This window comes from Brassica napus, chromosome C6 (genome assembly GCF_020379485.1).
Source record: "Brassica napus cultivar Da-Ae chromosome C6, Da-Ae, whole genome shotgun sequence".
Classification (NCBI taxonomy): Eukaryota; Viridiplantae; Streptophyta; class Magnoliopsida; order Brassicales; family Brassicaceae; genus Brassica; species Brassica napus.
Window position 1 is genome coordinate 39,982,419 of NC_063449.1, and position 16,596 is coordinate 39,999,014.

At 33.3% G+C, this 16,596-nt stretch overlaps 2 protein-coding genes and 2 long non-coding RNA genes across 4 annotated transcripts; 3 read left to right on the forward strand and 1 right to left on the reverse strand.

The window, feature by feature from the left end:
• The first annotated feature begins 37 nt into the window (after positions 1-37).
• Positions 38-1,919, forward strand: LOC106353923 (protein FLX-like 2). Its single transcript, XM_048761811.1, has 4 exons — positions 38-761; positions 852-982; positions 1,076-1,167; positions 1,396-1,919. Exons 1-4 carry the CDS (start codon positions 211-213, stop codon positions 1,666-1,668), a joined length of 1,047 nt encoding a protein of 348 aa, XP_048617768.1. The 5' UTR covers positions 38-210; the 3' UTR covers positions 1,669-1,919.
• Positions 1,920-2,178: 259 nt separating this feature from the next.
• LOC106406089 (F-box/LRR-repeat protein At1g67190) lies at positions 2,179-5,274 on the forward strand. Its single transcript, XM_048761810.1, has 3 exons — positions 2,179-2,417; positions 3,591-3,718; positions 3,871-5,274. Exon 3 carries the CDS (start codon positions 3,895-3,897, stop codon positions 5,152-5,154), a length of 1,260 nt encoding a protein of 419 aa, XP_048617767.1. The 5' UTR covers positions 2,179-2,417; positions 3,591-3,718; positions 3,871-3,894; the 3' UTR covers positions 5,155-5,274.
• A 1,708-nt stretch (positions 5,275-6,982) lies between these two features.
• LOC125589034 lies at positions 6,983-7,876 on the forward strand. The gene is made up of 2 exons (XR_007325226.1): positions 6,983-7,325; positions 7,485-7,876. It is a non-coding gene; the product is annotated as an uncharacterized LOC125589034 (long non-coding RNA).
• A 4,618-nt stretch (positions 7,877-12,494) lies between these two features.
• On the reverse strand, positions 12,495-13,734 carry LOC106402473. Its single transcript, XR_001280697.3, has 2 exons — positions 13,320-13,734; positions 12,495-12,935 (listed from the first exon to the last, which is right to left on the reverse strand). It is a non-coding gene; the product is annotated as an uncharacterized LOC106402473 (long non-coding RNA).
• Positions 13,735-16,596: the final 2,862 nt, after the last annotated feature.

Here is a 16,596-nt window from a genome sequence, read left to right on the forward strand (position 1 = left end):
ATAAATGGGCCAGGAAGTTGGATACATAAGACCATCATCATCATCACTGCTTCTAAGGTGCGACTCCTTGATCTCCAACTTGTTCCTCTTCAATCGCAGACTTTTCGAACCCTAATTTCTTCTGCTCTGTGAATTTCTAACTCAATCGATTGCCCAATCTGATAATTTTGACTTTGATCATCTTTATCTTTCTCAGTTTTTCAAATTTGCATGGATGGCCAAGGAAGACATCCTCCACCTCATCATCTAAGGCATCCGATTCCAATTCCAATTCCCGTTATGCCGCCGCCGCCTTCTGCTCAACCTCCCTTCCCTCCCTTCAACAACATGCTCCCTCCACCTCAACTCATGGAGCAGAAGCTCGTCACGCAGCACGGCGAAATGCAGCGGCTAGCGATAGAGAATCAGAGGCTCGCCGCTACGCACGGTAACCTAAGGCAAGAGCTAGCGGCGGCGCAGCACGAGCTGCAGATGCTGCATTCCCAGATCGGGTCGATCAAGTCCGAGGGGGAGCAAAGGATGAGCGGTTTGGCGGATAAAGTCGCGAAGATGGAGGCCGAGCTGAGGAAGTCCGAGGCTTTGAAGATGGAGATGCAGGAGGCGCGTGGAGAGGCGCGTGGGTTGGTGGTGGCGAGGGAGGAGCTTATGTCTAAAGTGCATCAGTTGACTCAGGAGATTCAGAAGTCTCGTGGAGAGGTGCAGCAAGTTCCGGCTCTCATGTCTGAGCTTGATGGTTTAAGACAGGAGTATCAGCAGTGCAGGTTCGTGTTATTACAAGCTTGTGTGACTCTTTAAGTTTGACACTCTTATGGAGGTTAGCTAAGGATGGTGTTTGTTATGTGAATCTTCAGGGCAACGTATGACTATGAGAAGAAGTTCTACAACGACCATATAGAGTCACTTCAGGCAATGGAGAAGAACTACATGAGTATGGCTATGGAAGTACAGAAACTTCAAGCACAGTTAATGAACGGAAGAGCTGGTATTGAAACTGTTCTATATAGCTTCATTTTTCCACTAATTTCTCTTTTTTTTTACAGTATTTTTATAAGCTTTACTTGTCAATCAAATGAAGGTGGCGCTTATGGTAACAACACCAATGCTGAAAATGACGCTTCTGGCCATCCGAATGGAACTGGTTACTACGACGATGCTTATGGTCACCAGGTTCGTGAGTTTCTCTTTGCAACCCCTTTTTTAGCTCGTCCTGTAATAGTCTAGAATATACCATATAGCCACAAATGCGCCCGCTATAGTTTTCCTCATCTATTCACCATCATGAAAGGCAAAAACTATACACTTCTAGACTGATAAGTAGAAGGGTTGCTCAATTTTGACCTGCTTGGAGTAAGAATTAAATGTGTTTGAGCTCTATATGTTTTGTTACTTTTGCAGGGCTATGTTCCTCAACCAGCAGCTTGTACCGCAACTGCACCAAATCCAGCCGTTCACACAGCTCAATACCCTTATCCAGGAGGATCTCAGCCAGGATACTTTCCTCCAAGACCCGGTTACTACTTCCCAAGAGGCCCTCCTCCTGGTTCATATGACCCAACTAGGTTACCCGCAGGACCACAGGGTGGTCAGTTTCCGCCTGGATCATCTAACAACACGCCTTATGGTTCTGCTGCAACAACTGGTCCACGCGGAAACCCGAGTCGTAGATGAAGCTACCTAAACAGAGTACATGAGTAATAAACAAGCCATCCTCATCCCTTGTTCAACTGTGGAATTGTTGGTGGTTTTGGATTTATCTAAGTATGGTCAAGAGAAGCTAGTGAACTTTGAATGCGCTTATCTGATTTTGTGAGAGCTTCTTGACTTGAATTTGTAATGAGGCAGTTTTGGACAAGTTTTAACTGTGATACTTGAGATAAACAACAAACAAGATAAAGTTTATATACTCATTTTAAAGGATCTCTTATATACTAAAGCATAAGTCAGATGACCAATAAAATTTTAACGCATGGCATAATTTTACAAAAAAAAATAAAAAATAAAAATAAACACAAAAAAAGGCAAAAGAAACCGACAAAAAAATCCCAATCCCCTATTTTCTGTAATTTAACTATCTAAAGTCCTAAATTTTCTCAAAAAATTTCATCCCACGTTTCATTATCCTGAAACTGTTTTCTTCTCAATATATATTTCCACACGCAGTTTGAAATATGGTGACTCCAGAACTTCTTAAAATGATCGAAATAGTAAAGAATTTCTCAAACTTATATTGCTCTTCCTTTTTGTCTATTTCTAACTGTTTTTTTCAAAGATTCAAATTTCACCGTATTTGCAAGATATAGTATGAACCCAAACAGTAAAATAATTCAGATTGGAAATAGCATTTGAGTATACTTATGTTTCAGAGCTTCTAGAAGGAAACAAAGGTAAATGGGAAATAAAAATCTATCTGCAACAAGGTAAAGTATTTATCTTCTTCTTTTACTTATAAATTGATTTTAATATCTGTTGTGTGACTTCTCTTTAGAAAAATTATGTTATTTATTTAGTATTTACTACAGATGGAGAAAATGTGAACACTTTGAAATTAGGAGTTCACCCGTGAGTTTGCAGAATTTTCAAAATAACAAAAATCAGAATTTTTTAAGTATTACCCCAATTCATCTAAAATACGTTAAATAGAATTTGCATTCCAAGATACATTTTTCTCTTCAAAGCTCCAAGTAAATGTTCGCTACTTTAATAATAAAAAAATAGAACAATGAAAGAAGAAAAAAATGTAGGCATTAAGAATATACATGGATTTTTTAAGGTTGGAGGATGATGAACCTGTTATTGCAGCATTTAAATATGGATATTCATTTTCATAATTGATTTTTCTATTGGGCCTCACATTTTATGTTAGGTCTCAAAATATCAAAAACAGTAAGTATTATATTTTCGATTATATTTTGTCATAATCTGTCATAACTTTATCTGTTGTATTTAAAATAAAAATGCATAACTTAATGGAAGATTTATTTACAAGAAAAATACAAAGAAAAATTAGTGAATCAAATATAATAAACTATAGTTTGTGTTGTATATATCTCAAATTTTAAACATAAAATACTTTAAACATATATCTATTTCAAACTAATTTTTGGTTTACAACCTTTTTATTTGAATGCAACTATTTTATGCAATTGTTATTTATTTATAGAATATTTAGTTAATATAATCATTTTATTTTGATTGCTGATTCTGAAATGATAGTTTTGGTTATTAAATAATTTTAACTACAGTTATTTAGATTCGTGCGTGTAGCACGAGGGTACCACTAGTTATAAATGATATTGAAAGTTATATTTACCTGAATACATAGTCTATCTAATCTTTCGTTTTCAAGTTCAATTCTTTTTTACAAATTCCAAGTTCAACGAAACCGAGCTAACTAACAAAAAACTTCATTTTACACAATAAATAGCCGAAAAACAAATCTCCTAGGAAATCATTTTAATAATTAAAAAATGGTTAGTCGGATGCCGTTGATTTCCACGTCCCGCCACCCAAATAATACAGTATTAATAATACTGATTAATTAATTAAAAAAAACAAGGAGTGTCGTTTATTATTTTTCCTTTATTTTTTAGTGAAAATTGGAAGAAAATCCTCGACTCGTCGTCGTCGTCGTCTCCTCTCTCGCCAGATCGCCTCCTCCTTCTTCCTCATCGCAGATCCACCGCCATCGCCCAATCATTCACCCCGGAAAACAAAATCGGTATTGCATTAATCAGATTTCTAGTAATCTCTGTCATTTGGATCGGTAGATTCCGATTTTTCCATGGAAGCTTCATGATATTTAGTCTGGATCTATGTTATGCTCAACGTAATTTTCTACAATTCAAGATCTCGTTGCTTTATATCCACCAGGGCTATCTTCTCTAGTGTATCACCATGGACCACCTCCCCGTTGAAGTCATCGGAAACATCCTCTCGCGCCTCCGCGGCGCCCGCGACGTCGTCATAGCCTCCGCAACCTGCAGAAAATGGCGCGAAGCCTACCGCAAACACCTCCACACGCTCTCATTCAACTCCGCCGACTCCCCGTTCTACAGAGACCTCTCGACCAACCGCCTCGAGATCCTCATAACCCAAACCATCTTCCAAACCACCGGACTCCAAGGCCTCTCCGTCATGATGGACGACGCCAGCAAATTCTCCGCCGCCACCGTCATCGCCTGGCTCATGTACACCAGAGACACCTTGCGCTGGCTGTCTTACAACGTCCGTACCACTCCGAATGTCAACGTTCTTGATATCTGTGGGAGGCAGAAGCTTGAAGCCTTGGTGTTGGCTCATAACTCGATCACTGGTGTTGAGCCGAGTTTCCAGAGGTTTCCTTGTTTGAAATCGCTTTCGTTGAGTTACGTGAGTATCTCGGCTTTGGATTTGAATCTTTTGCTTAGCGCGTGTCCTGTGATCGAGTCTTTGGAGCTTGTGAGTCTCGAGATAGCGATGTCTGATGCTCAAGTGACGATTGAGCTGAGTAGTCCGACGTTGAAGAGTGTTTACTTCGATGGGATTAGTTTGGATAAGTTTATCTTAGAGGCGGATTGTATCGAGTTCTTGCATATGAAAGACTGTGTCCTCGAGCTCTTTGAGCTTATTGGGAACGGGACGTTGAAGCATTTCAAGCTTGATGATGTGAGTGTTATTCATCTCGATATCATGGAGACTAGCGATAGCCTTGAGGTTGTTGATGTGAACCATTTCACTATGGTGTGGCCTAAGTTCTATCAGATGATTTCGCGATCGCAGAATTTGAGGAAGCTTCGTCTTTGGGATGTGGTGTTTGATGATGACGATGAGATTATCGATCTTGAGTCTATTGCTGCTGGCTTCACGCAGCTGACTCATCTTTCGTTGAGCTACGACTTAAAAGATGGAGCTGCTCATTATAGCTTGCAAGGGAACACTTTGCTGGAGAATGTGACTGTGTTGGAGCTCGGATGGACTGTGATAAACGATGTTTTCTCGATCTGGGTCGAGGAGTTGCTGAGAAGGTGTCCGAATCTGAGGAAGCTGATTATTTATGGGGTTGTTTCGGAGACGAAAACGCAGGGAGATTGTCAGATTCTGGCGACGTTCACGTGGTCTATTGTTCAGCTCATGAGGAAATACATTCATGTCGAGGTACAATTCGAGTATGAGTGATTGGGTTCTTGTTCTCGACGCTGTTGAATACAAGTTGAAAGTATGTAAAGATTGAGTTTTGAATTTTCTTGAACTCAGTTCTCAGATTACTTTAAATATTATTCTTCGTTACCTCGGTTCCTTTTAGGTTTCACAATGTTTGCTTGGCAGACCGGAACTGAACAGGACTGATAAATGCATTCTGTTTTACGAGAATCGGAAAACATTGTTGGCAACCTGAACTTATATTTTAGAAATAAAAAAATATTTTCACATTCTCATAAATATACTTTTGCAAAATACTAATGCATTTCCAACAACACAAACTTTGTATTTCATGTTAACAGTATCTTTCTGTTTCAAATTATTAGTTTTTCACAAACCATTAGTATTTGTTTATAGAAATATTAATATTATTATTGTGGTTAACAATTTTTAGTAACTTCAGATCAATAAAAATTTAATAAATTCAGTTTTTAAGATTAAAATTTATTTTTATTAACTAATAAAGTTGCATTAAAATTTTAAAAAGGTTATTTATAAAAAAAAAAAAACTTGAAGAATCTTTATTTATTAGAAACAGAAAATATAATTTTTGCTATATAAATATCAACGTAAACGCAAATAAATGACTTGGAAATCTCTTGATTTCACTTTAACTCGGATCTCCGAAAACGAGCTATTGTGTGTTTGAAAGTATAACCGAAGGATGGACCATCCTTTATTGTTTTTCTCGACCGACACTTAATATATAGCTCAAGTATGAAGAGTCTATGAATCAGGAAGAAAAATCCATCGGTCAATGAGTCAATCCTCAATTCGATCAGACTAAATCCAAATACATCAAACGTAAGGTTGAATAGTTTGGATTGGATGTGATCAAACCAAAATAATATTTGACTCAGAATAAGCTTAGATTGGGGAGGGACCGATTCAATTGACATAACTACCGCTCTCTCTCACACAACTTGTGGACTGTATTAAATAACATATCATGTGATCAATATCTAGCTAGCTGATATCATTGAGATTCATTTTCATCTGTCTAGCAGTTTCCTATTTCTTGTTAATTCTTATATATATATATATATATCTGTTGTCTTCTTCCTCAATTGTAGAGGTTATTTTGGTTTTGTTAGATGCATCTAAGGTATGCTTAATGGTAAGATATTGACCTCACATTGTATCTGTTTTTGTCACCGATAAAAACTTATTGTCCTCACACTATTGGATCTTAGTGTTGTGTAATATTATTCTCTATTTATTGTCCTTTCATACTGTCTGGCCCCAAAGCTCCATGCCTTCTTTAAATCCAAGACCTATATATACATACTCTGCATCTTTCATATATACATTTCTTTTTAAAATATATACAAACTATTTTGCTCAAAAAAAATAAATATATATATATATATATATAAAAATATATACAAACTACTATTGAAACTAGAATATATAGTTTTTTTTTTTTGCTAAAATTTGTAACTAGAATATATAGTTTTGAACCCTTTATGCCATAACTGAATTACAACTATTCGGACATAGATTCGTGAATCTCAGATAACTGTACGTACAAAAGATCATAGTATTTAGGGATAATTTGTAAATTACTCCATTAATAATTTGAAATTTGAAAAGTACACCATCTATTTTATTTTTTGAAAACTACACTTTCCTAAATGAGAATTGACATTTTTACCCAGATTGGAATTCATTAATTGAAATATAAATTCGAAATTAATAAAAATAATATTATTATAATTATTTATGATTAAGATAAATATGTGTGTTGAGATAAATATTTATTTTACCATTTAAAATTTTACAAAAATAAGGATATATGATATAATAACAGAACGTAGGAATTATATTGAAACTATAATCATGGGAAAAAAATCATTTAAATTTACATAGCAACATACGAAAGTAACATGTTGTAGTCGTTTATGTTGCTGTTATTAATTTGAATTGGGAGGAAATAAGCAGTGTCTTGTCGAGGGAGCAACATCATGTTTAAACAATGATGTTTTGGAAAGTTTCCTGCTTATACGCCCATATCTATGCATTTTCATGGTACCATTCTACAAACATTAGGCTGAGAAAAAAGGAAACCAACTCCTGCAATTCATAGTCCATCAAGCCGCATAAACGACACTTACGTCGAACTTGAACAAAAGCGGAGTTCTTCAAAGGTATAGAAGAACATCTATCTCTCCAGAACTTATTGATCTGTTCATCACCAGGCTTTCTTCTTGAAAAGCTGAGTCCATTCTGCCAATATCTGAAGCACCTTTCTTTTCTCTTATATCTTATGAAATTCTCATGTCTTGCTTTGAATTCTCTTTCGGAAGTTCATAGACAAAAAACACAGGTTTCCAGACAGTACTTGCCTCCACTCAGCCAAATCACACAGCAAAACCACAATTGTATTTGCTTCTACTCGCGCAGAGAAAAGCATCAAGTGAAATAGTCATAGTGTTGACTTATCGGGTGTAACCAACAAGAGTCGACCTAAGCCAACAGTTCGAGACGTTCTACACTTATACGATTTTGTATAGACTAGCGTTAGAATTGTATCACTAAAACTCATAGTTGAGACAGTTCTAAATCATCACCCAACCTATCTATACCCAAATCTTCATGAACCATCTGAACCATATCTTCAAACTACAAACCTTCTTTAATGGTAAATAATTTTCCTTCTTTTTTGTATTCACCATGAAATTCCATAATTCTTTATTCATCTTCCTCTCTCCTAAAAGAAAAACTATTTAAAATAAAATAGAAACTGAAATCTAATTCATGAATTAACAAACCTCTGAATGAGATCATATGAAGAAAAAAGTTCTTTCATACATGGAGGGGAGGATAAAGAGAAGAAGAAAACGAGACATTGACTTGTCTCGAAGGTTTTTTTTCAGAAAAGTAAAAAGTTTAAAATATATCAAAAAGAATATTGTCTGGATATTCTAAAGATTTTTTTTTGAAACATCTGTTTGTTAAAACCGTTACTTTGATGATAAAATAATTATGATGATAAATAATTAAGAAATATTGAAATTGGGCAGTTTAGGAAATTTTTATATATCAAAGTGTATTTTTCTAAAAACTTAAACAATGGTGTAGTTTTCAAATTAATATCATATTTAAGTGTATTTCTCCAAATTTTCCCTAGTGTTTTTTGGTTATCTAGATCATATGTAACTAAATTCAATATAAGACTTAATTGAAAATGAAAAATAAAATAAATGAAAACATGTTCGGGTTTTATAAAAGTAGAGCTATAAGATATCTTATAGGAGAATTAAAAATCATTTTGTTATAAGTTATGCCTAACAACATTATTACATTCAAGATTACTCAGACTCAGTTTGGACGGATTAATAATTCTTTTACTTCTTCAAATCCAAATATAAAGTTCCAATATATCCTAAGTTTTAAAATTGGTCAGAACGTATTATGGATATATACAAAATATTTAAGTTCATCCTAATTGAATCCCACTCATGGAGATATATGTAAAATAGAACTATAATATTGTAATTGGATCGATGATCACTCTTATCCACATTTAGTATTTTTGCAAAAAGAAGAAGAGGATTTGGTTTGTACAGATTGGTTTGTAGTAATATAGAGGCATGGACATGCATGGCTCTTCACCTACTTAAGAAACCTCTATTATGTCTCAACCTCGTTTTTAGGTTATGAAGAGACAATTAAATAGCGACACCACTTATGTCAAATTGTTTAAGAATATATCAACCTTTTAACGTTGCACAAAAAAAAATTTCAACCTTTAAACAAACGAAAAGAAACTTCTTGATTGTAAACTTTATTTCTCTTCAACCTAACGCACAGATCATACGTTAAATCAAAAATCTTGTTTACTTATATAGTTATATGATGTATTCTATGAACTTTAGCTTCTATATACATCTCTAATTATATTCGTACAGTATGGTAGATCAATGGACTTAATTACCTCAAGTTATGTTGGTGTTTTTACTCAAGGCGGGCTTAAGAGGCAGGGCAATGGGGCGCGGACCCAGAACTCCAATTTTTTTAGCATAAATAGTATTAAAAGAGAGCCTGTTTTTTTTTTTTAAATAGAAATAAGGGCTCAATTTTTTAAAAAAATTACTCATAATATATGTTTACCGACCTGTCACAAACATAAGTGTAGTATAAACATCGATCTTGCATCGAGAAAAACTATAGATTACCAAACCTCAAGAATATATTTATAAAATACTTGCGTTTGATGTCAAAAATTAAAAAAAAAATACTTGTGTTTTTTTGTCAATAAATTAATTAAAAATAAATTAATTATTTTAAAATATTATTTTGGAGTTAATTTTGTTAGGTGGGGATACACCAGATGTACTGACAATATAAAACAAAATCTCGATACACTATTTTCTAGATTGTGATATTTTACCTTACAAAATAATGGGAAGAATTGTGACAAGAACTTGGTAACTGTTTGTTGAACAACAAATAAAAATAAGGTCTGGTCTACATCCTTGAGAACTTACCAATCATTCTTTAGTGAATGATAATGAAACAAATAATTAAAAGATATAACGTGAATTAACATTTGCGGTTATGAAACTTTTTTCTTTTCTAAATGTCCTTTTTCCATTTGTTGAGCACTGTTTTCAGAAGTGGTTCAAAACCATCTTTTATATGGGTTCTGGACGGTTTTGAAACGAACTTATGATATGTATTTTTAATCTCTTTAGAGTGAGTAAATTTTAAAATATTTTGAAAGTTTTAAGGCCTGGAACTTATTATCCGAGATCCGGATTCGATCCGAGATCCGCTCCGGATCCGCTCCGAAAATAGGATATCTGGGGTGTCCGGATCCGAATCCGGATAATAAAATCTTGGATCCGTGCAAACCGAATCCGGATCCGGATATCTTAATTTTTAGGTCCGGATATCCGGATCCGGATCCGTATTTTTTAAATACATTAAATTTTTAAATTTTATTAATATTTATATTTGATATATTAATATTTATACATGAATTAATCTTATAATATTATATTTTAGTTTTTACAATATTATAAACATATATAAATATATTTATAAATATTTAATTTATGTATTATATTAAAAAATTAGTATTTTTGTTTAAAAAAATATTTTTAATTATTTTGACGGATCCGGATCCGGATATCTGCGGATAATAGAATATCGAGACGGATATCCGAAATCCGGATATCCGGAAACCACGAATCCGGATCCGGATATTAAATTCACGGATCCGACGGATCCGGATCCGGATCCGGATACCCTAAATTTCCCGGATATCCGGATCCGTCCCAGGGCTAGTTTCTAGGACTTCTTAAGATGCTGCAAGAAATCAAGGGAATTTATCTAGTTTCAAGAGGGAAGTACGGCTTAGAGAAAGGTTCTAAATAATATTCTTTTTGTCTCTCACATGGAAAAAACATAAGCTTGCATATCATCGTTGGTTATGCTCTTTGTATGAACATTTCAGTAGAATAATATTCGAACCCATATCATTCTTTTTCACAAAATTATATAAATGCGACAGATAAGTAGGCAGTTATAATGGACGACTAGGCATAGGAACAAGGGAGACAAAAACATAGCAAAGGAGTTATGAAATTGAAAATTGAGGCTTGATTTTATTTTTTCGTGTTCTTTTATGATTGAAATTTAAATTTTACAATTTTCATAAGGTTAATGTTAAAAAAAACATAAGGGGTCTGATTGTTTCACCATTTGTCATCTCCATCCAGATGATTCATTTAAATTTTTGTCAGTGTTTGTTTGTCCATCCAGATAGTTCATCTAGATGAATCATTTAAATGGATCTTATGTTTGTTTCTTTATTTTCATTTCCATCCAAATGAGTTTAGTAAACAAATTACCAAAATACTCTTGTGTTGATTTAATAATATATTTGATATTAATTTTAACTATATTACATTTAATTATTTAGTCTAATATATTTACATTATAATTATTTCAAAATAAACGAGTTTTTTGTGGTTTTGGCGGGAAAATAAGATTTTTTGGTTTTAGCGGGAAAACGCGTTTTGGGGTTTTGGCGGAAAAATAATTTTTTTTTGGTTATGGCGGGAAATCGCGTTTTTGCGGTTTTGGCGGGAAAATATGTTTTGCGGTTTTCGCAGGAAAATACGTTTTTGCGGTTTTCGCGGTTTTCGCGGGAAAATGAGATTTTCGGTTTTGGTGGGAAAATGAGATTTTCGATTTTGGCAGAAAAACGAAATTTTGCGATTTTAGTGGGAAAACGCGTTTTGGCGGGAAAATATTTTTTTTTTTGTTTTGGCGGGAAAATGAAAATTTTCGGTTTTGGCGGAAAAACGTGATTTTGCAATTTTGGCGGGAAAACATATTTTTGCGGTTTTTGCAGGAAAACGCGTTTTTGGGGTTTTGGACTGAAAACGCGTTTTTGCAATTTTGGCGGGAAAAATGAGATTTTGCAATTTTGGCGGGAAAGCATGTTTTGCGATTTTGGCGGGAAAACATGTTTTTGTGTTTTGGCTGAAATTTGTGTTTTGGGGTTTCGGCGTGAAAACATGTTTTTTGTGATTTTGGCCTGAAAACACGTTTTTGCGGTTTTTGCGGGAAAAAACGTTTTTGCAATTTTGGTGGAAAAACACGTTTTTACAATTTTGGCGGGAAAATAGTTTTTGGAGTTTTGTCGTGAAAAATTAGGTTTTAGATTTTTGTGGGAAAACACATTTTTGTGGTTTTGTCAGTTTTCGTGTGTGGCAAAATGATATTATGTTTAGATTTGTAATTTGTGAATTACATTAAGGGCATAATAGACATTATACTATTTTGAATAAATTATCTCCATTCAAATGATCCAAATTGGTTCAGCTGTATGAACTTTAAAATTAAGCCTAAATTTCTGAAAGTCATCCGAATGATTCATCTGAATGAGTTGCACTTTTAGTGTCTAAACAAATAAAACTCTCATATTCATCCTGATTGTTCATCCGGATGGAGAAACAAACGGGGCCAAGGTCAATGTGATGCCCACTTTAGTTGTTTTATCCAAATAAGTCTGATTCAAAATTTCATTTTTATCTACCACATAAAATGAGAATTTGCAACTTGGCTGATAAAATGAATTGTCTCATCAAATAAAAATAATATCTTATTTTTATTTATTTCCAAATTAATATTATTTTCTATAACATCGTTAGTAATTTAAAAACTGAATCTCAACCAAAATCTGTAATTTCGTATTAGAAAAAAGATCAGTAAACCCCAAAAATAATACCATAAAGCATTCATAAACTGTTTTTCAAAGCATAGATTGGTGTGTAGAAATACTAGTGACCATTAATGTTGAATTCACCTAATCATCATCCATTAGCCAAGATAATATATATCCATCACCCATGACATCATCCATATAACCTTTCACACATACATACACACACGTACAATAATTTAGATGGATATGTATAAACAGATGCGTACACGCAAGTCTATATGTATGTATGAATATGTTTTGGATGGTAAAACGATGAAATCATAAAGCATAAGTTCTTGAGGTTGGAGAGTCGGCAATCCGAAGAGTTTGTTGGATAATTTTGTGCGCCTTTCTGCTTCTTAACTCAAATCTCATACTGTCAGTCTTCTCTATCTTCTCATACGATGATGACGATGATGACGATGATGATGATGATGATGATAATGAGGATCTCTTCCTCATCCTTAGACTTGCCTTTATCTTGGACTTCAAGCCTTCTACAATCTTCCCAAATCTCATCCTCACCAGAACCTGACTTCTATAGAAAAGTAAATTGAAGATTATGTACCATCTGTGTATTGATTATATATACACACTTGGAGACAGTATGGAACATTAACTCAATAACGTAATTCAAGATACCCTATGTACACTTGATAGAGATGAATATATAAAAAAAACTAAGTGACTTTTTCATTTTGTGATTTATCAGTAAGATGAAAAATTGAACTAGCTAAGAGACTATATTGATCCTATTTTTTTTGGACAAACCATACTTCATTAATTCAAAGGTTTTACACTATCGAAGGAGAAAAAGACGAGGAGAATAGAGGAGAAATACATGTAAAAGAGAAGGATTTGGAGGAACAAGAGTCAAAAGAGAAGTGATAATAAGAGAAGAGAGAGTTGAGAGATATCGAACCTCTTGGAAGTGTGACTTGGAGATATTAGAGATGATGAAAATGGAGGAGAATATACATGTAAATATAAATATGGGTGTACATGTGGTGGGAGGCTTATAGTGCCGTCCCAAACATTTTTGAGGCTTAAAGCATGTCAAAAATAATGTGGTCCTTATAGTAAATTGCCAAAACAATTATAACAAAGATAGTTGTGGTGTAAATAGAACCAGAGAACCAAGTTGCTTTGGTCTAGTGGTATAGGAGCTCCAGCTGGAGTGTCCGTTCCTGGGTTCGAGCCTTGGCCACTGCGGAATTTACATGTGGGCTGCAGCACCCGAGACCGAAGACCGTTACACGGTGAGCCACATGGTGACGCCCTGGCAGCGTCCATACTCACTTCGGTCTCTAGTCTGGACCATTTCGGTGGGGCCAGGATACTCGGTTAGCAAAAAAAAAAAAAAAAAAAAAAAAAAAAAAAATCGAACCAGAGGAAAGAAGATCACTAACTTCTCCTATGAAACAATTTGACCTGCAACTAAAATTGGAAAATGTGGCATATATTTTATTTTTTTAATATGTGGCTTAAAGCCATTGTTTCACCAGCTTTAATGCAGGGACGGGCCTGGAGGCTGATGTCAAAGGTTGTGAAACTTGTGACTATGTGAGTCTCGTGTCTTTATTATTTAATCTTTAACTAATATTCTTTACAAAAACAGGAACATATATTTATGGTTAATGTATGGGTTTGATTAGTCAGAGATTAAAATATTAAAGAATCACCAAATCATGACTCTTTGTGAATTATGTTTTATTTTATCCCGTACATTATGCATCTTCTTATCAACTTACGTTTCGTAATATCCTGAATATTGAAAGGTGAATCCCAAAGAGAGAAAGCTGAAAATAGAAAAAGTGTCTAGCCGTTTCATCACGATGATTTTAGGAATTTGTTTTGTTTCTTTCTCCATATAAATATTATTTTTCCATTTTTACTTTCCATCACTTAATATTTTCTATATCTGTAATTATTTTTCTCATCAACATATTTTGATAACTTTGAATGTTAAGATTTTTATCTATTAATTTCTACGCAACTGGCTAGAAATATAAATTAAAAATGAAGAAAAATGACTTTGTAAGAACATATTCAATTAAGATCTTAATTTTCGGTATTAATTTATTCAATTCGTTAAGACGTGCTTAAAAAGGACTGTGTAAAAACATAGCCTTAGGTTTTTGTTTCCACCATTTGTGACTCATTGGACGTCAAATCTGACGGTGGCCGTTGAAGCTCATATATAGAGAAAAATGTCACTAAATTTTCAACTAAAATAAAAATATCAGTAATGGAAATTAATCTAACAAATTTAATTTTTTAATGATATCTATGTAACTAACCATTGCGAGAATTAACATAAATGCAAACATGGAGGATGATTGGTTGGAATTTATCTATCTACTTTAACTTTATTTATTTTTAAATCACTAAATTTTACTAATCATGTTGTACCTTTACTTTTAAAAATTTAAGTCTACATCAAGTTTTTATTTAGTTTTACCAATCATGTTTTACCTTTATTTTTAAAGCTACAACAAAAAAAATAAAACAAAACTTTTTTTTATGTATTTTAGGCAAAAACTATACATCTTCTTTTTATAGGCTGTAGAATCTGTAAATGAAAAAAAAATATCTATAATATCAAATCAATTATATAATCATAATAAAAACTTTTATAAATATTTTAATTTTGAATTTGAGTGTTTTTAAATTATTAAGATATTTAAATAATATAAATATTATTTACATATCACATTTTAAATTACAATAAATTTTGATAATTTATTAAAAAAATATTAATATAAATTATTTTAATTGATATAAAATAATAATTTTATATATACAACACATATTTCATATATTTTATTTTAAAATATCTACTGCCTACATCTTACATCTACAACAAATTTAACTACAACAAAAGTCTCTGCATAAAAAATCTACAGTAACAACTTTACAGCTACAACCGATTTATCTAGAGGTAATCATCTACTGCTAAATTTTTAAAGCCACAATCGAACCAATGATCACCGTGATTCTTGTGACTGTTTAAGCATATAATGTTTTGTTTTTATATAGGTTGGGGATTTATTTTAATATAATTGTCTGATTTTATGACGACTACAATCATCTTTTCTTTTATGTGTGCCTTAATGGGTTTCTCTATATTGCAGAACTCATCTGAACTATGTAACTGTTTACTTCAAATTTTATTTTGAGAAATAGTTGATGGTGGTTTTTGCATTTTTGAAATCATTATTTATTTATTTAAACGCAAAAATCAAAACTTATTTGGAAAATGTAATCTACATCTCTTGCTCAAATCATAAAAATAAACTTTATTTATTTATTTGTAGTAGTAGTAGTAGCGTCATATTTATTTTCGATGGTGCGGTAGCATGTAACCGTAGCTTTTGTATTTGCTATAAGTTGTCAAATAAGATGGTACTTCGTATATCATTCTTTAATGCATTTATAGCATTGGCTCGTTTTTTTTTGCCTTTTTTCCAGACTAGCATGTCCAAGTGTGCTTCACAAATCTCTAACTATCCATTACATAACATACTTTTTTGGTAAAATACATAACATACTTATGTGCTATAGGTAAATATCATTTTCATATAAACATTATGTTGTTGTGTGAAGATGTTATTGCCATATGTATGCGCTGTTGTTCTGAAAACACTCTTGTAGTTCTCGAATGTAATGAGCTTCTAAATTACCACTTTAGAAAAACCTTGTCATTAGGTAGATGCCCTATATGTGCAATGATGTAAATGGATATACCTTCAAAGGATGTATGTTGGTATTCTTGTACACTCAGTGATCTTGTGCGGCATTTGTTAGAAACGGTGTTGATTTCATGATATTGCAGAGACACTTGCTCGAGAAAATAGTGTCATGTATATTTTTAAAATATAGTGGTATATAATTTAATTTGAACGATATTTGTCTAATATCTTAAACGATATTTGGATATGGCACGCTTTCTTCGGTCCTCCAGGTACCTTAAACGATATTAATGTCCTCGATCGCTCTCCTGTTTTTGATGACATTTTACAAGGTAAAGCTCCGAGGGTAAAGTACATGGTCAACGGACACATGTATAAGTTGGCGTACTACCTCACAGACGGTATATATCCAAAATGGTCAACATTTATCCAATCTATCACCTTCCCTCAAAGTCCTCAGGAACAGTTATTTGCTAAATTTCAAGAAACTACCCGAAAAGATGTAGA

Excerpts from the sequence above, each read along its gene's own strand:
- LOC106353923 (XM_048761811.1), top strand. The coding sequence starts at position 211 with ATGGATGGCCAAGGAAGACATCCTCCACCTCATCATCTAAGGCATCCG. Across the intron at positions 983-1,075 it reads GTTAATGAACGGAAGAGCTG|GTGGCGCTTATGGTAACAAC; the intron begins GTATTGAAACTG and ends AATCAAATGAAG. Across the intron at positions 1,168-1,395 it reads ACGATGCTTATGGTCACCAG|GGCTATGTTCCTCAACCAGC; the intron begins GTTCGTGAGTTT and ends TTACTTTTGCAG.
- LOC106406089 (XM_048761810.1), top strand. The coding sequence starts at position 3,895 with ATGGACCACCTCCCCGTTGAAGTCATCGGAAACATCCTCTCGCGCCTC.